Source organism: Gambusia affinis, linkage group LG16 (genome assembly GCF_019740435.1).
Source record: "Gambusia affinis linkage group LG16, SWU_Gaff_1.0, whole genome shotgun sequence".
In the NCBI taxonomy this organism is placed as follows: Eukaryota; Metazoa; Chordata; class Actinopteri; order Cyprinodontiformes; family Poeciliidae; genus Gambusia; species Gambusia affinis.
In genome coordinates, this window is record NC_057883.1 from 7,055,090 (window position 1) to 7,076,652 (window position 21,563).

General features: G+C 40.6%; 3 protein-coding genes across 4 annotated transcripts; 2 read left to right on the forward strand and 1 right to left on the reverse strand.

Annotated features, from left to right (window-relative positions):
- The first annotated feature begins 1,554 nt into the window (after positions 1-1,554).
- cdkl1 (cyclin-dependent kinase-like 1 (CDC2-related kinase)) lies at positions 1,555-10,146 on the forward strand. Of its 2 annotated transcripts, none has more exons than XM_044142529.1 (10): positions 1,555-1,638; positions 2,320-2,579; positions 3,374-3,495; positions 6,704-6,776; positions 7,190-7,280; positions 8,529-8,729; positions 8,903-8,985; positions 9,100-9,156; positions 9,250-9,396; positions 9,714-10,146. In XM_044142529.1, exons 2-10 carry the CDS (start codon positions 2,412-2,414, stop codon positions 9,813-9,815), a joined length of 1,044 nt encoding a protein of 347 aa, XP_043998464.1. In that variant the 5' UTR covers positions 1,555-1,638; positions 2,320-2,411; the 3' UTR covers positions 9,816-10,146. The 2 variants fall into 2 exon arrangements, with proteins under 2 accessions (XP_043998464.1, XP_043998465.1); XM_044142530.1 differs by having other exon boundaries at positions 1,565-1,638; positions 9,250-9,430.
- A 149-nt stretch (positions 10,147-10,295) lies between these two features.
- dmac2l (distal membrane arm assembly component 2 like) lies at positions 10,296-14,163 on the reverse strand. Its single transcript, XM_044142531.1, has 5 exons — positions 14,069-14,163; positions 13,860-13,963; positions 11,083-11,291; positions 10,738-10,909; positions 10,296-10,611 (listed from the first exon to the last, which is right to left on the reverse strand). The coding sequence occupies exons 2-5, from the start codon at positions 13,952-13,954 to the stop codon at positions 10,497-10,499; spliced, it is 591 nt and encodes a 196-aa protein (XP_043998466.1). The 5' UTR covers positions 13,955-13,963; positions 14,069-14,163; the 3' UTR covers positions 10,296-10,496.
- Positions 14,164-14,213: 50 nt separating this feature from the next.
- Positions 14,214-21,274, forward strand: l2hgdh (L-2-hydroxyglutarate dehydrogenase). The gene is made up of 10 exons (XM_044142527.1): positions 14,214-14,463; positions 15,526-15,641; positions 15,834-15,985; positions 16,492-16,623; positions 17,293-17,455; positions 17,546-17,580; positions 17,686-17,853; positions 19,009-19,166; positions 19,247-19,378; positions 19,469-21,274. The coding sequence occupies exons 1-10, from the start codon at positions 14,372-14,374 to the stop codon at positions 19,662-19,664; spliced, it is 1,344 nt and encodes a 447-aa protein (XP_043998462.1). The 5' UTR covers positions 14,214-14,371; the 3' UTR covers positions 19,665-21,274.
- Positions 21,275-21,563: the final 289 nt, after the last annotated feature.

Consider the following 21,563-nt stretch of genomic DNA (forward strand, 5'->3'; position numbering starts at 1 on the left):
TTATCATCACTAAACTAACATACTTTAGTTGGGAGTTTTTGTTACTTAGAGTGAAATATATTCATGAATGTGATAATCTCCGGTATGGGAAAGCTTTTTTTATTCCCCTGTCTCAGTAGGTGGAGTCCTCTGTTGCCATAGAAACTAAGCTTGAAGAGCCATAAATGTGTCAAAAGTCGTTGCTAGTAAGAGTCTGAACCAGACGTCAGGTGATGGCACCTTCAAAATAAAAGCCGAGCAGCAGGAGAGCCACCAGCTTGTTAACCAGGCAGGAACGCAGACTGAGGTCAAAACGGTTTGACCTTTTCTACCTCATGCTTCATTCAGTGCATTTTTATTAAAATAGTTGTTCACATTAAGATGGAGATTAAGGTCTTTTAAAGAAAGTGAAAATGCAAACGTATTGTTGGATTACTTCAAAAGTTCATGTATTTCAGTAGCTAAATTGAAACGCATTCAGGGTTTCCCCCACAAAACCTGCCAACTCCAGTGGTTGGGACATTCATTCATTCATTCATTCATTCATTCATTCATTCATTCATTCAGCGGCCCGCCGAGTTTTTCAGTTAAAAAATTTTTAAAGTTGACAGAAAATTTTAAAATATCACTTGACAGTTGTGTGTCATTGAAAGACTAGTGGATTAATACCTGAACACCAACTATGAAGCCTTAAAAAGGCTCTGATTTTAAAAAATAAAATAAATTAACAGTGCAAAGCCTGGTGGCCGCCAGACTTATAAAACACTGGGGGAAACCTTGATATATTAATTATATGCAGACTTATATTTCAAGCCTTATTTGTGTTAATTATATAATCTCACACAACTAATGGAAACAAGACATTTAAGAGCATAATTTTATCAGATTGATTAAAAAAGCATTTAATACAGAAATGTGGGCTTAATGAAAAATTTATCCAATGCTTAAAGGTTATTTACTTTTCTTTAAAATTTATTTTACCCCCCTTTTTTCCTCCGGCCCCCAGGTTCTGCTTTACGGCCCTGTGTTTGTTTGAACGATTATTCCTGAACCTCAGCGTGTTAACCGGTGATTTCCCTGCATGTGAAGGATATAAAGCAGCTCTGACTGAGCCGACAGTGGCAGCAGCTGCAAAATGTTGAAGCACAAACAGGAGCATCATCGTCTTTGATCGGATGCTGCTAACCGTCTACGTATTTATTTATTTTTTAATAAAAAAGGCTGTCTCATTTTGACAAAGCATTGCCAAGCTCCAATCTCTGTGTATTAACAAGGTTCAGATACAAAATGTTAAATTGTTGCTTCGCCTCCTGTTTAACTAAATCTGAATTGGCTTTACACTGAAATTTTTTTTATGAACATTAAGTTCATTGTTTTAATCTTCCCCAGATGATTTATGGCAAACAAAGCTCCAGGAAGCCCTTCCCCGTCATTTATATGCGTCTATAAGAACCTGCTGCTGCTTATCGAGCTCGGTGCTCGTGGGGAGGGTATTTTATTTTGAAAATCTCGACTGGAAGAGGAGTAAATTATTTCTGACTTGAGGCCTTAAATACACGCCCCTGTGGCAGCTGTGGGGTAGTTGATCTGCGGGTGTCCTTCCTCCAGGTTGCTTGCAGGGGGGGAAACAGAGGAGCCTGAATAAACTTCTGCAAACCAGTAAGTGTTGCTTTAATCTGGAAAAAAAAAAAAGTAATCATTTCCGGTAGATATTGTCACAGAAATTAATGGGGGGATTTCCCACTATTCTGGATGGTTATACTTTTCCATCCTATATGAAAACACTTTTTTTCTAAGTATACAGAAAATTTAGATATTTGCACATTATTATTATTATTTATTTTATTTATTTTTAACTGTCCTATTTTTTGATTTGAAGTGCATTGTTTTGATGGCTGGTTCACTGTTTGTTTTCTTTCTCTACACCCACAAGGTAAATAACCCGACACACTTTGCATTGCAAATGTTTCCTTATGCAATCCAAATGTTAGGAGAACCGTATAATGTTCTCCGGAGTTTAAAAGGTTATCTTAAGCATTTAGGACTCTACAGAGAAACCTTAACACACTGTTAGGTAACAGTCAGGCACGCTTATACTCGGTGATGGGTCTAAATGTTGTTGTTGGGTTTTTTTTGTTTTTTTGTTTTTTTGTCCAATCAGAACTGTTTTGCATGTTAATCTGCGTGTGATGCAGAGATACAAAAGTGACCATAAACATAAACTTAGTTCTGTTTGGGGGTTGCGTTTTAATGCTACAAAAGCACCCGGCGGTCAGATTACTCTCACTTTCGCTCTCTGTTTTCCCTCCGACTGCCAAACCTTTCCCTCTTGTTCTCCAGCTGCAGAGGGAGCTCCCGCCTCCTTGCACGCAAAGGGTAGAGGGAGTGTGTGTGTAGTGCGCGTTTGTTTGTTGCCCTAACTTCGGACGAGGATGGAGAAGTACGAGAAGATGGGGAAGATCGGCGAGGGATCGTACGGCGTCGTCTTCAAGTGCAGAAACCGGGACACCGGCCAGATCGTCGCCATCAAGAAGTTCGTGGAGTCCGAGGACGATCCCATCATCAAAAAGATCGCGCTGAGGGAGATCAGGATGCTCAAGGTGAAAACAGACTGCGTCACAAGCGACCTGAATAAGGCAAAAAAGAAAAAAAGGTCAACTCATTTTGATGGATGATAAATTGTCCCATGTGATCGCGGTAAACGATAATATTGTTGTTTTGAGACCGTTTTCAAGTAATATAATTGTAAGGGCGTAATGCAAGAGCTCATTCTCAAAGGTCAATGAACCTTAATTTCTCACAAATATTTTTAAACATCCAAAATAAATGAACAGAACAACTGAAACAATAAATGAAATTAATTACGAAGTCTCTGTAAGCAAAACTTTCCTTCAAAATAAGGGTTTGTTGAGGCCAAAGCCAGACTGAAGACAGACAACAGAATCGATTAATCACGTAAATGAAAGTTATTTAGTTTGTTTTAATCCATCATGCGATGAATCGATTTATTGCTCATTGCAGGAGATCTAGGTTTAATTGCCTGATGAATATTATTTTTATGGAATCAAAAATCCTCAAAGAGCCTTGCTTGCAACAATACAAACTGAACTCTATTGTAAAAAAAAATCATAAAAAGTCTGCCTTACTGCGAACAAAAGACACGTTTGTGTATTCGTCGGCGTTTTAATTAGTCATGCAGAGTGGAGGGGGGTGGAGGCTTTGGTAATCCGCCGGACACCAGGATCTCATAAAAAGGGCAGGTTGTCGGGGGCAACGGCATGTTTACGAGCTCCAGTTCACTGTCGGATGAGCGCAGACGCCGCTGTCAGCCCGGGGGTCTCCGGTCAGTTTCTCCTGACTGAACCGTGGGTGCTCTGTGTTTGTATTTGTTCAGCAACTGAAGCACGCCAACCTGGTGAATCTGATCGAAGTGTTCAGACGGAAGCGGAAGCTGCACCTGGTGTTTGAGTACTGCGACCACACCGTCCTGGACGAGCTGGACCGCCACCCGACCGGGTGGGTGTGTCTCCTCACTACGCAGATTGTCGTAATCAGACGTTCATGAGTTCACTGCGGTTTGTTCATTTTGACTGATTTGGGGGGTTTTTATGCCGTGCTCTGGAAAAAGTGTTCACCCCCCTTTTAACATTTATCTCTTTACAATCTGAAACTCCTCTGTGTTTTATGTCCTAAAGCAGCACAGAGTGCCACACGTTTGTGGTAAACGGGTTTCAATGTTTTGTTTAGCAGATGAAAATTGTTGGATTAATAAGTATTCACCTCAGTAGAAACCCTCTTCATCACAGCTGCCAGTCGTTTGGGTTTTGTCTCTACAAACTTAGTTTTTTTTTTCTGTTATAAAATTATTCTTATTACAAAACAGCTCTGTGAAATCACCTGGAGAGGATCTGGGAGTAGCAATCTTTAAGTCTTTGTGACTTTGTCTTTTGGATTTTTGATATTTTGTGGCGATCATAAAAGTGACAGTTATAAGGGGGGAAAAAAAGCTATTTACAACTTTTTTTTTTAGGCAACACCGTTCTTAAAATACAAACCCGTTTTAAAACAGGCTTCTAAAGCAGGACACCAGTTACATAAAGTGATGGGATTCATATGACATTTAATCATATTTTCCAATTTATTGATATGTATTGATGGGGAGAAGAAGAAAATTAGTAAAATTAACAATCCTGACAATACACACAGCTTTTTGGAGTTTCAAACCTCACTAACTGGAACTTATTACTGTCAAAATATTAACAATTCTTATAAGATAAAAAAACAACAACAACAACAACAACAACAACAAAAAACAACAATCTGGTCTACCCTGATGAAGAATGAAGCTCCAACTTTTAAAAAGTGTTCATTTGTACCAAGTAACTGAATGAAGCTTAATAAATTAACTTTGAACGTAATCTGATCATTTGTGGCCAGTCAACACATTCAATTGGATCACCTGTTTTATTTTTCAGTGCGTAAACAGTTGTAAAAGTGTTCATTTTAAAAAGAATCATGAATCAATAATGATGTAGAAGTAAAAGTCATCCCCATGGTACATTAAAGGTGATTAATTTCACATCAGAGAGAATTTAAAATGGGTTATAATTGTTTCTGCAGCGCTTCTATTAAAGGACTTTATTTTGAAGGGATTATTTAGAGAGAGAGAGATCACAGCTGAGCTCATGATCAAGGGATGGAAAAGGCCACTTCAGGAGTTCAGAGTTCATGTTTTCGTTGCCATAAACATAAAAAGCAGCGAGTCGCAACTTGACACCAAAAGAATGAAACTAAAACAAAGTCATCTGCTAACGTTGTGGTTTCCATCAACCAATACACGTCGGCGTCCGCCATGCCCTGTTTTGATGAGCGGCGCTCTCGTCTCCAAGGAGACGGGCCGGTCCTCTCCGGCACGCTGACGTCGACGCTCGCTTAGGGTCTCCTATTAGCAGGCAGCGCTCCGGCCGCCTCCTTCCTCCCCTCTGCCGCCACGCATTTACACAAAAGAAGAGACGGAGAGAAAGGGCGGAGATTATAATTGATCGACACAAATTAGCCATTTCCACGGCAACGGTGATCGATGGCGACCCCTGAGCCAAGAAAGGCTCGGCGCTGAGCATCGAGGCTCTCTGTGGGAACAGGAGGTCCGTTGTTCGCCGTCGTCCACCGGAGAGAGGAGGAAGGTGGGAGGCTTAGCTACTTAACAGGTTAAATATCATTAAAACCAATTTAGACAACTTTGGATAAGTATTCATGACGCTTTGACTTTTCACTCTTTAGTTTATCCACATTGGTAGAGTGGTGCACACATCACAAGGCTTGAATCGCGAGAGCAGTTTTTTTTTAGAAATAAAATAAGACAAACACAAAAAAGGACATGGTGTTTAAGTAACTGGAGTTTAATACATTCAGTTTACAGCCAGGAACTCGCGTTACCTGCCGTTTACTAAAGTATTGTTTCATCTGTTCTTTAACGTTTTTACTGTCATTAAATAGAACATCAACTCCAGAGCTGCACACAGCTTTCTTCTGCACCTTAGTTCAAATCTTTGGCATCTATGGTAAGACTTTATTTGAAGGGGTGTGCATGAGAGGGTGAGCATCATAAACAGGAGACTGTATGAATGTGTATGTTGTCATGAAGTGTCATTTGGTAAATTATTAATCCAAAGGTGCACTAAGAGTTGCATCAGAAGAGTCCATTAAAAGTGTCAACTTTGCATTAAAAGTGTCATTATTTGCCTCATGACGCCTCATGACAACAGTAGCAAACATGCATATAGACTCTGTCAGTCTTATAGTATAAATAAACAAAGTGTCATCACATCTATTTTTAATAGCTTATCTAGTAAAATAAAAATGTGTATTATGACTAAGCTACATATTTTGAAGTAAAATTACAGATGCTCTTGTATAAACAATATTTATGAAAAACACAATTTAAAGGAATTAACAGGAAGCCATCCCAGCATACTTGCTGGATTTTTCTAACACTTGTAGCATAATGACGACGCATCAATGCGAGCTGCTCTGTTTGGAGTTGAACTTTCTTGCTCCACAAAACACAATATGAGCCAAAAACAAAACAAATGCTAACACATCGTCCCCATGATCAAAACACAGTGGTGGCACCGTCATGCTGAAAGGATATTTTTATTTTTATTTTTCCTTCAGCAGGAACTGAGAAGCCCGTTACAGTTAATGAGAGGGATGCCACTAAATGCAGGTCAATGCTGTTTTTAGAAAATGTGTTTATGTGTCAGAATGGCTCAGTCAAAGTCCAGAGCTGACTGCTCTGGACTTTGCGAGGCTTAAAAAACCCCCCAAAATGTCCGTGTCAAGATGTGCAAAGATGCACCCTAGAAAACTTACAGCTGAAGTTGCACTCAAATGTGATTCTACAGACAATTGAGTGAAGGAGACTGAATTCAAACGCAGGCCACACTTTTCAGATTTCTTTTTTTTTTCTTTTTTTTTTTTTTTTTTTTTTTGCTTTTTGCCACTTTTTTATTTTATTTTATTATTATTTTTTTAAGGCTCAGGCTGGTGATTGCAACGTGACAAAAACGTGACGAGGTTTACGAAGGGCTTTACTTACCACATGTTCCCCCGTGTTTATTTTGATTTCAATAATCATCACTCAGCTCGCACACTCTGCTATGAGAGCGTGGAGATCTCCCCCAAGAAGACCGAGCTGACGTTTCCGTGTTTGATTTTTCCGCAGCGTCCCGGAGCACCTGGTCAAGAGTATAACCTGGCAGACTCTCCAAGCCGTCGACTTCTGCCACAAACAGAACGTGAGTGAGCGCGCCGCGTCTTCCTCCCTCCCTGTGCGGTTCGTCTTACAGGCGGTCAAAGCTTTTCGCTCGACTTGTTTTTTTTTTTTTTTTTTTTCAAAATTCCTCTGCGCTCTCCTCCCCTTCCTCTGCTCCCCCGCTTTATGGCTCCTCTTTAAAGCCAGGATTCCTTCCCCTTGGCTGAGCAGCAGTAAACGTATCGCCTAGTGGCAACAAAGCCGCTGCACGGGGGGCCCCCGGCACGACGGGGTCCCATAAAGCCCAGAGAGCACCTCAGACTTTTCTCTGCCAGCTCCTTTATTCCCTCCGGTGTATGTTAGGGTTGTAAATCGGAATTAACTGGCAGCAGTTTAGAAATGTTTTATTTTTTTAAAGATTGTGTAGTGATGCCGCTGCTGTTTGCGTCGTTGCAGTGCATTCACAGAGACGTGAAGCCGGAGAACATCCTCATCACCAAACACCAAGTCATCAAACTCTGTGACTTCGGCTTTGCCAGGATTCTCAGTGAGTTGTTTTTTTTTTTTTTTGGTTTATTTTGTTATTTTTTGCAGCAGCTGGTAAATTGTCGGTGCTGCCGCCTAGTGGTGGTTCAACAAACTTTGACGTCGATCTGCAACGACTACAGTAGAAGGTCAAGTCGGTGAGATATTTCTCCCTATGGCAGAAGTGATGTTCACTTATGTCTTAACTCAGATTTCTATTTTTTTTATTTATTTTCTTTTTCTTTTTTTTTCTTTTTTTACAAAAATAGTATTTACATGCAGGGTTCGTGTTTGAAATCTTTGAAAATGCTTCAATTCAAAGTAGGTGTTTTAAGATTTGGAAAGTGCTTGGTTTTTTTTTATCTGCACGGTTTTGTAATAAAGTGCAACGTTTGTTTGTAGCACATAAATTTGGAAAATGTCATTTATGGTTGAAAACGCATATTTTTCATGCACTCAGCAGAAACAGAGAAATGTGTTTTTTTTGTTTTTTTTTTGTTTTTTTTTTCGTAGTCTGCAGTTCAATTGGAATAAACGTTTCTCGTTTTAGGTCAGCTAGATTCACCAAAAATGATTTCTACTTGCTCAATGCCAGAAAACGTTTCTCAGAGAACATTTCTTAGATTTTTACTTTATGACTTTCTTTGTATATTATGCTGTATCATTTTATTGGAGCAGGAAGCTCATTTACTTCTTTGGATTGTTTACAAGTAAGGAACTCAAATTATTCCTAATGGCTCAATGACTTATCGATGTGTGTAATTGAAATAAAGTTCAGGTTATATTTTCTACATTAAGCAACGTTTTTGAAATTTGGAGGATTTTTATTTATTTATTTATTTTGGTTCTTGTTGTTAAATTAACGTTTTATTCTCGGACCAGTCAGGCGTATACGGCGTGTGTGAGGCACATTTCTTTATATTCTACATGAAGAAATATTTTTAGCTGAATTTGTCCCTGCAGTAGAATGCATAATATCCTCACTAGACATTAATAACAGTATTAAAATATATTGTACAGTGGTCATTTGAAACTGAATGTTTTGAATTCTCCCCAAAAGGTCACAGCATGTCTCTGTTTAAATCCTATTGTATGAAACTGAGGGCATTAAGTCAAATTAGTTGCATACTTGATAAGTTGAATATTCTTCTAAAAACAACTCTGATCAGCGTCACTAGATTGTTAATATTGAAGAAATTCAGATGCTTTTTTTCTGTTTTCTTCTTCATGAACTCTTCCTTACGATGACTCTCTCTCTGTGTTTTTCCAGCGGGGCCGTGTGACTACTACACAGACTACGTGGCGACCCGCTGGTACCGGGCCCCGGAGCTGCTGGTGGGGGACACCCAGTACGGTCCCCCGGTGGACGTGTGGGCGATCGGCTGTGTGTTTGCCGAGCTGCTCTCGGGGATTCCTCTGTGGCCCGGCAAGTCCGACATGGACCAGCTGTACCTGATCCGGAAGACTCTGGGTGAGACAGCAGTTGGATGATTGAACTTTTCTTCTTCTGGAAGCCAAAGTTTCCTTTTGACGGGCCATTTAAACTGCAGAATGTCAATGGCTGCAATAAATCCACTTTTCCCTCCCTTTCTATTGCGCAAAAACACTTCTTCTTTGTCATGGGAATTTTCTTTCTTTCCGCAGGAGATCTGATCCCTCGACATCAGCAGGTTTTCAGCAACAACCAGTTCTTCTGTGGCGTTTCCATCCCAGAGCCTACAGAGATGGTGAGGGCTCAGTCTCCCTGCATCACATGTTCCTCTCAGTTTTCAAAACGTTTATCCAGATAACAATCTGATCCGAGTTTCACTGATTTGCGTCGTCACTGCTGGATTTTACAGGAACCTTTGGAGCAAAAGTATCCAAATCTCTCGCATCAAACTCTCAGCCTCATGAAGGTAAGACCGCCGCTCTTCAAACTCAAAGTCACTTCCTGCTTTGGAAACCGCGCCCCCGGTTGCTTCTCATTTTCTCGCGTGTTCACCCCGCAGGGTTGTTTGAGAGTGGACCCGTCTGAGCGGCTGACCTGTGAGCAGCTCCTGCGGCATCCCTACTTCGACCGCATGAGAGAAAAGAGCGAGAGCACGACGCGGGAGCACAAGAGGACGCGTTTGCCCCGGAGACACCTGCCCCCCGGGGTGAGCAGCACGGATGAGATTCACACCAGTCACTGTGAGAAACAGTGGGAAAATGCTCCCGTTCAATCTTTCTGGACATTTTGTCAGGATTTATTTATTTATTTTTTTGGGAGTTACAACAATGGGAATTTAATTTTGTCAAATTTTTCCCATAATTTGACAAAAGATGGACAGGTTTGAATACTTTGCAAGGCACCACGCGCGTGTGTGTATATATATATATATATATATATATATATATATATATATATATATATATATATATATATATATTTAAATCATTAATTACTTCTAAAATCTGACTATTTTCTTTCCAGTATTTGCCACAGCTGACCAGCAGCAGCATCTTTCCCGCTCTGGACAATAAGAAATACTACAGCAACCTGCGCAAGTTCAACTACCACCTCCCAAACATCTAGACGCGACGATCCTGATCCCGGTCTGAAGTGACGCCGGACGCCTGCGCTTCCTGAACCGCTCAGGAAATGAGGCAGAATCTTAAAGACTGTAGTTTCCATCCATAGAAAAAACAAACAACTGACTCAGCAACTTTTTAACCGTACTTGCTCCTCACAAGGCGTGCCGGCTGTCTCTTACTGATCCTGTGCACTGTACCCAGCGCATTCAGTCGGATGTGTTGGTTCATGTAGCTTCGCCAGACTTTTACGCTGATATTTTTAGACAAAGGGGAGCGCCGCGCCACGCTGCTCTGCTTGCTGTTAGCTGACTGAGGGTTAAACTACACTCTACTGCCTTGCCCAGTTTGGCCCAGTTTGCCAAAATGTTGTTGTTTTTTTAACAATACAATGGACTGTCTTAAAGTGAGTTTTTGGTAGCAAGATTACTTCTTTCAGTAAGTTATGATGAAGGGGCGAAACAAAAAAACAAAAAAAAATCAATCAGTTCTACAAACAATATTTATTGACACACAGCTGCAACCATTCCTATTACAAGCATTCATTAGTCCTCATTCTCATGGTTTGTATCAACCCAATGCCAAAGTATTCTACATAAGATATTACAAATGACAAAGTCCTCCACGTTTTCACAATAAACTGATGAACTTTAAATAAGCTTGGAGTGCCTGAACTGCTCTGGGATCAGTCCAGGTCCAGCACTACGTCCAGACGTGGGAGCGCCTCCTGGAGCCTCTCGACCGTGGCGTGTCTGTCTCTGATTCCTGGAAGATCGCTCAGAAACAGATACTCCAAGTTCCTGAAGGGAAGTAAGAGGTCGTTAATCGCTTCTGTGTCACTGCTTTTATTTAGCAATTTAATAAAAAAATAAAATAAAATCTTTGCAAGTGGTTTTAAAAAAAAAAAGCCTCATTAAGCCACGAACTTGAGTCTGTGGAGAGCAACAAGGCCCTTGTCGGTCACGTTTCCACAGGACACCACCTCCATCATGTAGAGGCTGGCCTGCAGGTTCTCTATCGAACTCAGCCGCTCCAGGCAGGCGTCCTCGATGTAGATGCACTTGTTGAATTTCATTTCCTCCACATATTTCAAGCCATCTAAGCGAAAAGAAAAGACTGTTGTAACAAAAGCGCATAACGGTTATTAAGTAGATCTACCGACAGCAAATCGAATGTTGCCTTTCTGTTGTGCAAAGTATGCAGAGCAAGTAAACTCAATTAAGCAATGGATGAGTTGAAAGAAGACTGAGCGGATCGCTCTCTGGACCGACCCAGGTAGTCGAACCCTCTGTACATGATGCAGGATTCTGTGGCGTCGATTGCCTGGATCTTGTATCTGCCGAGGGGCCCCGTTGGGAGTCCATTGTAGTCGTGATGCCAGCGGTCGAAACCTTCGAACCGCACTTTGGCACCACATCTCAGCAGCCACTCTGCTGCAGCTCGGTCCGGACCAATCGCTTTGATCCGCTCATAGTCCACCCTGAACAGGAAGAAATACAGAGCCAATGTATAACGCGTTCTGATCGCATGAAATCGGACGTGTTTTGGGAAGACAACTGAGGTTCCAGCAAGAATAGGCCATTTAAAAAAAAAGCTAATTTGATTTATAAAATTATTTTGGATTTAAGATTGAATCAAAAATCAGTGTGCAAGACAAAAAATGACATCCGAAGCACTAAAGAACACCAAACCACTTTAAATAGTAGCAATAAATAAATAAAATAAAAAATGGCTGTCTCTTTTCATGCACATTTAAAAAATGTCAGTTCTCTACTTATTCACCATATTACAACTATCAGGATGCATATCAGTTGTAATATTGTACTAATTGTAACTGCTTTATTGTTTTAGTACATTTCATACAAAAAGGCCCAACACTTTCATAGTGTTCTACAAATTAATTTGCAACCATGGTTAAGATGTTTAAAACTCCTTAAAATTATTGGGGCCTGCCCATAGCAATGCATAAGGAGAGCAGTGACTGACTTGCGAAGCAAGTCAGTCACTGCCTCCATGCATTGCATGGCAGGCACCTATTGTTCTACACCCAATAGAATGTCTCTTTATCGTAACTTATTCTTCCGTCACCGTGAATGCGGCTCGTACCGCTGCGAGCCCACCCACAAAAGTGGTATCAAAACGTGCGGCTCGATCCCGGGAGGTGTGCTATTACTTTTGGTGGTATTTGGAGTTACCATGGCGACGTAAAAAGCAAAAAACGACCCCAAAATCACTAACGAGCTCACCAGGTGAAATCTAAATGCGTCAAGGGGCGAGGCAACCTCTAAATCCTGAAAATACCCTATTTTTGAGGATTTTCTGTGTAAATCATAACTTCATGTAGAAGCATCATTCAAACTTCATTTTGTAGATCGTCCGTGATCTCTTTTAAAGTGAAGAAAGCACGTCAATATGAATTATGGTTTGTCCACAACTTCTTTCTAAGCGACCCAAAGTTTTTGATTTTGGAAAAATCAGAGTGTGAAGGCCGCTCCGCTAGAGTGAGAGTCAGAGCGACATTTTGACCCCAAATCATTTTTTAACTCGCCCTCACGCTCACAAATATTGCATGATTGGTATGAAACTCGGTCATGACATTGATACGCATGCCTGCTCCGGTCAAATGTTTTCAAAAATTATCTAGCGCTTACGGTTTTCTCTCCAGGTGCTTCAGACCAAAGTCATGCGCCAGGGTAGCAGACAGATCTCACTGATTCACTTCCATGTATTTCTGAAAAATTTCAGACCTTGGCACACACTTTTTTTTATCTCATCGCTGTTAATACTGTGAGTGAGGTAGAGATATGAATGGCGGGACTATGTGAGACGACAAATAGCCCTCTCATATGCTTCAAACGGTTTTAGAATATGTATTACGGTTCCCGAACGGGAAGGATTTGTTTGCAATGCTTTTTTTAGTCAAACTGGCTGGCTCAAACAGAGAATTGTCTCCCCCTGGATGTCTCACTCACAGCTGGCAGAGAGGATTATTTACCATGGCAACGGAACCCAGAGCAGGGAGAGCTGCTGAGGACTACAAATACGCATCACTGTAGCTCGAACTAGTAGTTCAGTTAAAACAGAGGAGGACTGAGCTGGCCTTTACAACTACTTGCTGCTATGGGCTGTAAATAACTCATTTAACTCAGTCACTGTTACACATGGGATGAGTTTGGCCCTTTGAAATGAAGCTTACTGAAAATTTCAAAATAAAAGCCCTTAAATTTTTACATCAGGTAATTGCTCTTTTTGGCTTTATGTGACTGGTTTATCCAAAGCACTGTTACACATTGGATTAGTGTGGGCATTTAATATGAAGCTGCAAATTTCAAAATAAAAGCCTCAATATGCCCCTAAGTAAATGACAGTAAACATTCTAATGATACCCCACATGCTACTGAAAGTATTTATGCTTACATTAGCATTTTGGCTAATTTGAGCTTATACACTTACTTTATCATACTGAATGTTGCACGTCCAGTTTACTTAACATTCTTGTGATTCTCCACATGCTATTGATTACATTGCAGCTTTCTTTAGCATCGATGCTAATTCTTAGCATCAGAACGCTGGGTCCAAACCGACGGGCACACTTTGGCAGGCCCCAGTTAAATTTCTTCAGGAATTTTCTAGTTTTCTTCACTGCTGTGCTATTATCTCACGATTAAAGTTTAAATTTCAATGGGAGTAAGAATATATATATATATATTTATTTTTTTTAAATAGCATTTATGTATTAGCAAAAATAAATTAGCACTATTATGCTACCGCAAGCTATGTTTTTTTCTAAATTAACATGAGTTCCTACAAACATTTAATTGGTAATTTTTGTTTCTTTAGGGTTTAGAAACAATAATTAATTTTTTATGATATATAGAAATATATATATTTAAAACAATTACTAAGACCCACTGTTAAAATTTAAAAGCTGCAACAAAAAGTGGCACCTGCGAATATTTTAGGTAAAAATAACCTTTGAATGTTTTGCATTGCATTGGGATAACAGCATATTTGTCTACTATATTTCTTTGTGTTGTAACTCCGTCACCTGTTAAAAACAGCATTGAGCCAACCCCAGAAGCGTCTGCGACTCCCCTGCCTCTGCTTTAACACAGACTCCACTGTCCGCGACAACAGCCCCATAACTGTGAGCTGCAAATTAAACACAAAGTTAGACCATTTTCAGGTCTCCGGTTGGTGTAAAATAACAGCGGAACAAGGAGGAGAAACTATAACTCCGTTTCAATTGTCTCTCACCTGTCCTCCAAAAGCGCAAACTACTGTTTACGTTTTGAACGCCTCCATTTCTGTAACTCTTGACCTCAAGCCGTAACAAAAAACGTGCCCTCCTATTGGCTAGACGTACCTACGTCAGTAGTCTGCGGACGAACCCCGCCGGAGGCGTGGCTACGTCTTGGGGTTGCCTCACGGGACACACAGCAGCGACATAAATGGCTAGCTGTGAAAACAAAAGAACAACACAGAGACAGATTTCAGAAAGTCTGTTTGCCCGCCGCACCATGAAGGAAAAACTGTGAGCCTCCTTTCAAAGTACCAACAATGATGGGAACACGGAGCGGCGGGGTTTTAAACGCAGTTTGTGCGGTGCAGCCGAAGCTGCTAAAGGGCATTGCAAGCAGACAGCTCCACAGGTAAGACTGACAGAGAGGGGTGGCGTTCAGAAAAGAAGGCTCGTTTTTCAAGAGAATGTTAAAAGAAAAGCAAATAAGGCTGAACGTGTAGCATGTCATTGATGGTACTTAAAGATTTCTGAGATCTGTAGGTTTCTGATTTCTGTGTAAAGTTTTGTGCGCTCTTTAAACAAAAACCTGTGAGCATGTTTGATCTGTCTTTAAAGTTTTATTTACATGCATATAAAGCTATGTGCGAACTATATTCCTCCTTCCAACAAAAAAAAATCTAAATATTCCTCAGCTGCTTTAATGAAACTTTTATTAACTATTATGACGTTTATGTAAACATCATATCTAAAAGCAAATCATAAATCAACTTCCTTAAGGGATACCACCTAGAGGTCAGATAACATCACAGGTAGCATTAGGTACTTACAACCAAACAACCTTTGAAGAGCTCAGACTGTTTCTGTAGTTTCTTTAAAAGCGTCTTAGACACAAAAATCTTGCAAAATTTCCTTGAAACGTTGTCACTGTTTAGCTTGTTTTTTAAAGAGTTGATGAATAATCATGCTGTCTTTTTTTATGTGCATTCAGCAAAATTAACTTCTTCCATGTTGAAGCTACAACCTTTCATGTATTTCAATGGGATTTTATGTAGACAAACACAAAATAGTTCACTGTTGTAAAAATTCTTTCACATGCTCTTCCAAAATCACCCAATCTCTCTCCGATTGAATGGTGGGCATCATTGGCATCCTTCCCATGGTTCTCAATTTGAATGGGTCTGGGCTTTGACTGGGCCATTCTACCATATTATTAATTATAAACCATATTGGCTCTGGCTCTGTGCTGCCGTACGGTGAACCAGATCTTTGGCAGCCAGGAGTAAGTTTTCTCTTCCGTCTTATCGGCTCTGAAGACCGTCCTTGACACTTCAAAGGTCTCTCGGTCATAAAGCCAAGCTCAGTTAGACATTGAAACACTGAGTCAAATATTAGGCTCTGCTATTTTTTTTTTCCCTTCCTGTGACCCAGTGAAGGTCCAGTCGGAGTTTGAACAGGTGCCTGTGTTTTTCAGCACATACGATGTGGCCGTCGTCGGTGCTGGCATTGTGGGCCTGGCCTCAGCCAGAGAGCTAATTCAAAGACATCCGGCGCTCAGCTTTGTCCTGCTGGAGAAAGAGAAAGAACTTGGTAGGCTGGGTTTTTAATGTTTTTATTACTAAAAATTAAATTATGCAATGATTTCAGTTTCACCACTTGGGTTATTCTTCAAAGCCACGACATATTCTGCAAGGCAGACGCAAAGAAACGCAGGAAATGTATAAAACCGATCAATGTTTGTGCCACCAGGAATAATATCTGTCAATTTTCTCGTCCTACCAGCCATGCACCAGAGTGGACACAACAGTGGAGTCATCCACAGTGGGATCTACTACACGCCGGGCTCGCTGAAGGCTCGGCTGTGTGTACGAGGAGCAACGTTGGCGTACCAGTACTGCGAGAAGAAAGGGATTCCTTATAAACGATGTGGAAAGGTGGGTTATATTTTGACCCGTTTATTTTAGATGATGTCCGTAGCTAAACATGTATAGCAGAAACATGACTACACGTCTTTTTAGATGCATTTTGAACCACGTGGGGTGTTTATGCAGGTGCTATGATCATCCAACTTAAAAAAAAAAAAAAAAAATCCCAAAAGATTTGGATGCTCAAATTTCTATTCCATGTATTGTGAGTTTTACCTCAATCTCCACATGGTCAACATGACACACAGGCTGAAGTATATGTTATGTATTTGAATCCTTATGTGCAATTTTGACCCTGTGATGATGCACACTAAACTTGTGCACCCAACTCTTGTTCTCAAAACCTATTGAACTCTTTTCCTTTTATCACCCCGCTCAATAAAAAACACGTTTCATTGGCATCAAGATTCCAAAATTAATTTTAGTTATGCAGCTGATGAGTTAATGCAACCTTCTGTAGATCTTAATTGTTAAGCGTTTAGCTAACGGAACATTTTTCCCCCCTCCTCCGACAGCTAATCGTGGCTGTAGAGCAGGAAGAAATTCCCAGACTGAAAGCTTTGTACGAACGCGGGTTGAAGAACAAAGTGCGCGACCTGAGCGTCGTCGACGCCAAGGGGATCCGAGAGCGAGAGCCATACTGCCGGGTAAAAATGTTTGAGTTTTTTTGTTGTTTTGCGTAAATGTGAATTTATACAAAATTAACTTTTTTTCACTTTTTGTACTTCCATTTGGGTTTCTACTGCTTCTAAAAACAGAACAAGTGCTTAAAGAAACAACAACAAAAAAAACCGACAGCAACAAAAAAAAAATCACCCAAATGTTTTTAGCTCTGAAATGCATCATCAGAAATCAGCAGAACCTGCCCCTTACCTGGCAACCCACGCTGAGCTCCAGCTGGTTTTACCGCTGTACAATGGCTGCTGGAATAGACAAGTCTATTCCAGAATGCAGCATTCTTGTAGCTTGTGTAGGAGGCTCCACTTCTGCTTTTCAAAGATGTACGGTTGTATAATTGCGCATCTGTTTGCAGCCATTTTCACGTGTGAGTGTAAACATTGAGTCGGGGGCATGGCCAGCAGTAAATTATTTGGATTTTAAGTGACAGGAGCCCCTAAAAGAACTGATCAGACTAAAATCTTATTATCTAAGAGTGATTTTTTTTTTTACAACCCCCCCCCCCCAAAAAATGAATGTAATGAATTCATATAGGCCATAGAGATATCCTAACCTGTTCAAGGGAGCTTAATAGGTCATCTTTAAATTTAGGAAAACGCTTAAAGGAAGAGGCTAACTTCATAATGCCACTTCTCCAGGGTATAATGGCTTTGGATTCACCCTACACCGGCATCGTTGACTGGCGGACGGTGGCCCTCAGGTACGGCAGAGACTTTGAGGAGGCAGGCGGCGCCGTGGTTACCGAGTTTGAGGTCAGCGACATGTCCGTGGTCAAAGAGAGCCCAGCCGGGAGCCCCGACGGTAAGAAGCAGAAGAGAAAAAAAATAAAAAAAATCTTTCTTTAAATAAATAAAACAGTGTTTGCATTTTCATCTTTTTCTCTCCTGTCAGGAATGAAACATCCGATTGCAATCAGAGATAAAAAGGTAGGACCTACTCAAGATGCAGAAAAGCTTCCAAGCATTTTAATTTCGTTCTGCTGTTCCTCAGTTGTTTATTTTTTATTTTTTTACCCGCATCCTTTGTGACAGGGCCACGAAGTGCGGTGCCGTTACGTCCTGACCTGCGGAGGCCTCTACTCGGACCGGCTGTCGCAGATTTCTGGCTGCAGCAGGGAACCGAGGATCGTCCCCTTCAGAGGAGATTACCTGGTGCTGAAACCAGAGAAGCACTACCTGGTCAGAGGAAACATCTACCCTGTGAGTCTGCTGAAGGCCCGGACGCAGTGGCTGCGTTTTCCACAGGAACCTTTCCCAGGACCCAGGGAGCAGTTCTGTGGCCGGGGCTGTTGTTACTACGGCAACCAGGGTCTAGGGCGAATAAAAATCCTAGGAATTTTTTTTCTATGCTATTTTCAAATACTCTACTCACAAGTCATATATTCTTTTAAAATTAAAACACTATATATATACAGCAGGAGAGATTTGTATTTGTTGGAAAAAAAAAAAATATCGAAACCATTTCACTGATTGTGTTCATAAACCAGTATTGTACAGCGGTTACATTCAAACGTAGCATTTGTCTTGTCTGCTATTCGTCTGTGTGCCTGGGATGGATTTCTCTTGATATTCCTCTCAAGGCTGCAGTTCTCCCTGGTGCTTCCTTCTTTTACCACACTTTTTCCTTCCTCTCAATTTTCCGTCGATGTGCTTGGATACAAAAACTCTGTGCAGTCATGAGCTTTATTGCAGCTTTCTCATTTTCTGAGACGCTGAATTTTGGGTGTTCGAAGTCTGCGAGCCACAATCATCAAAATTACAAGAAACACCGGATTAGATGATTCTAATGTTTCTGATGAGTTTCTCTTTCTGAGGAACTCAGAAACTCTTCATATTGTGTAAAAGTGCAACATTGTTTTAATCTATTTTTACACAACATTCCTTTTTTTTATATATTTTTAAATGTACTAGTATGTTTCTAACCGAGACCTGCAGCACCTGAGTCCTGTTTTTAGATACTTTGAGGGGAAACTTAAATTCTAATTTAGATTCCTCTTTTTAAGAAAAATCCCAAGCAGTAAAAATATAAATAACAACAAAATATTGAAATAATCCTTGCTTAAAAGTGGGACTTTTTTAAAAGTTGAAAAAGCTTATTTACATTACACTTAGATTTAGGAGGAAAAAAAAAAGTTTAGTATGGGGGAAATCTTTAACTTTTGAAATTACTGTAAGTGAGCTTCAGTAGTATTTTAAAGACCATATATGACCTTAATTCGAGCATCTTAAGGGTGATTAGGCAAAAAAAAAAAAAAACATAACATGAGATAGTTCACAAAGCCGCTGTACTTTAAAAGTTCCCTTTCTCAGTCTGCCAGGGATGTTTTATCTTGAACTAACTCGCGTCTCATTCAGGTTCCCGACCCTCGGTTCCCGTTCCTCGGCGTTCACTTCACGCCGCGGATGGACGGCGGCGTTTGGCTCGGCCCCAACGCGGTGCTCGCATTTAAAAGGGAGGGCTACCACCTGTACGACTTTGACGCCCGGGACTTTGCGGACGCGCTCTCCTTTAGGTAATTCTGTTGAGCTTTTCTTGGAGGACTGCAGCAGCTATCGATGGTATCTTCGTTTTTTGTTCGTTTTGTGCGTTCAGAGGCCTCCAGAAGCTCGTGCTGAGGAATGTAACTTATGGGCTCGGGGAAATGTACAGAGGAGTTTTCATTGGTGCGCAGATTAAGATTCTGCAGAAGTACATCCCCGAACTTTCTCTAAGCGACGTGCTCAGGTAGTGGGAATTTTTACATTATATGCTTGTTGTATTCCTATTATTTATTTATCTATTTATTTTTTGCGCTAACCCACTGATCCTGTCCAGAGGTCCAACGGGAGTCCGAGCTCAGGCCCTCGACCGGGACGGGAACCTTGTGGATGACTTCGTCTTCGACGGTGGCGTCGGAGATTTAGGCAGTCGGGTGCTCCACGTGCGCAATGCCCCCTCCCCGGCAGCTACCTCCTCCCTCGCCATCGCCGAAATGATTGCGGATGAGGTGGAGAGTCGCTTCGCGCTGTAGACGCTCGTAACGAAACTGGAGGGGCGGGGAAGTGAAGAAATCCAGCCACAAATTGAAGCTTTCTGAGCCTCTTGAGTTAACGCCAGGCCCTTCGTTTGACTCTTTTTTTTGTTTTGTTTTGTTTTTTTCACTGAAGTGCTGAAACGGGCCATAAGCTTGTTTACTCTTTCACATCAGTGGAGAAACTCATCTTTACCCTCTGCACAACCTTCTGGAGACGTGAAATTAGAAATGGTTTTCTAACTTTTAAATAAATTTGTTTAGCGTCTTACCTTGTAGGTATTAAACAGAATGTGGACATAAATTATGTGTTTCTACTAGTTGAATTGTGGTGCTGAGATTCTTTTTTTTTTTTTTTTTGAGCTTTTGGGTATGTTTGAATGTCTGAATAATCATTCATCTTCGGAAATACATTTGTCTGCACAAAAATGCGCAATCTGTGGGAAAAGGATGTTTTTTTTCTTTGTTTTCAGTTGGTTTTAGATTCGACTCAATGTCAAATCTATAAAGTGCTTTTTGTCGTCATTTTCTGTCGTTTGAAACTGTGACCTCTTTTTTTTATTTTCCAGAAGTCGCCTTAGGGCGTTCGCCCACTGCTGTAACTAATGCACACAAATCTCTCTGTGTTATTTAATTTCATATACTAACAAATGAATACATGAGTAATTTTTTACAGGAAATATATTTTTGGATTGAATGTGCATGAATGTTTGCGCCTTTCTAAAGTGCAGCATCGTAACAATGTGGCACTAATAAAATTTTTAAAAAGTTCCAAAGGAATATCCTCAAAAGTTTAACTTTTGAGGATAGTTTTAAATGGGGAGACTATTTACTATGTTTTTTGCAGTTGAGACTACAATAAAATAGCTAATCAGTTAGCATTGGTTAGCATTTTGGCAGAGGATTTAGTTTAACGTAGGTTTTCTTTCTGTTTGATTTGTTGATGTGCAAATGCACCCATTTCAAAATAAGTACAGTATTCTCCTTGTATTGCCTTTTAGTAGAGGATTTTTTTTTTCACTCTGAACTCACTACTTTAGCTTACTGAACTTTGTTTCTGACCAGTAGGCATTGTGTTTTTTTTTTTCTTGCTTTCTTTTTCTGTTGTTGACTGGAATTGATGACGGCGATCATCCCATAGGCCAAGTTGACTTTTCGGGAGTCGTTAAAAGTCAGAGGAAGCCTGAGGTGATGCAGCAGCTCTGCAGGAAACGATGCGGGAACTTATAAATCATCCCGGTTTAAACCTTCTATCTCATGGGTCTTATTGCGGCGATCACCGAAGATTTTTGATAATTAAACCTGGCCGTTCTTCCAGTCTGTCCTGGTCGTATTCATAAACCTCTTCCATCTGTTTAATTGTTGCCATATTTTTCCTGAAGTCCATGCAGAGTCTCCTGGCACAGCGGCTTTGCTTCAGTCATGCAGAACACAAGGAAATGGCTTTTGAAAGTGGAATATGATGTAGAAATATCAGAATAATGCTGATTAGCAGAGGGAAAAAATGCAAATGAACCTACCCAACAGATTGGTTGCCTTGTGTGATGTCACCAGATTTTACTATGGTTAAATAAATAATTATGCAATAAATAAAAGCACAATAATCATAATGGGATATTGTTATATGGATTATGAGTTACATGCAACTGCTAGATTTTACGAAAACGTCTGGGTCGATGCTTTAAAATAGTCTAATAAAAGTTGTCCATTCATCCCACGTTTTCTTGAGCGATGTAGAAATACAGTTCCTCCACAAGAGGGCGCAATAACAATAAGCTCAGTCTGTGAACCTTAGTGTTGGCAGAAAATATGTTTAAATTAGCTTTTCTTTGTGCAAGCAGCGATGTTTTTGCTAAGAAACTTTGCGTCATGGTTTCCGAATAAATTTTATTTCTAAAA

Excerpts from the sequence above, each read along its gene's own strand:
- cdkl1 (XM_044142529.1), top strand. The coding sequence starts at position 2,412 with ATGGAGAAGTACGAGAAGATGGGGAAGATCGGCGAGGGATCGTACGGC. Across the intron at positions 8,730-8,902 it reads CCTGATCCGGAAGACTCTGG|GAGATCTGATCCCTCGACAT; the intron begins GTGAGACAGCAG and ends TTCTTTCCGCAG. Across the intron at positions 9,397-9,713 it reads GGAGACACCTGCCCCCCGGG|TATTTGCCACAGCTGACCAG; the intron begins GTGAGCAGCACG and ends TTTTCTTTCCAG.
- dmac2l (XM_044142531.1), bottom strand. The coding sequence starts at position 13,954 with ATGGGGCTGTTGTCGCGGACAGTGGAGTCTGTGTTAAAGCAGAGGCAG. Across the intron at positions 11,292-13,859 it reads CTCAATGCTGTTTTTAACAG|GGTGGACTATGAGCGGATCA; the intron begins GTGACGGAGTTA and ends CTTCCTGTTCAG. Across the intron at positions 10,612-10,737 it reads GTTGCTCTCCACAGACTCAA|GAACTTGGAGTATCTGTTTC; the intron begins GTTCGTGGCTTA and ends ACTTCCCTTCAG.
- l2hgdh (XM_044142527.1), top strand. The coding sequence starts at position 14,372 with ATGATGGGAACACGGAGCGGCGGGGTTTTAAACGCAGTTTGTGCGGTG. Across the intron at positions 15,986-16,491 it reads CTTATAAACGATGTGGAAAG|CTAATCGTGGCTGTAGAGCA; the intron begins GTGGGTTATATT and ends CTCCTCCGACAG. Across the intron at positions 19,167-19,246 it reads GCGGACGCGCTCTCCTTTAG|AGGCCTCCAGAAGCTCGTGC; the intron begins GTAATTCTGTTG and ends TTGTGCGTTCAG.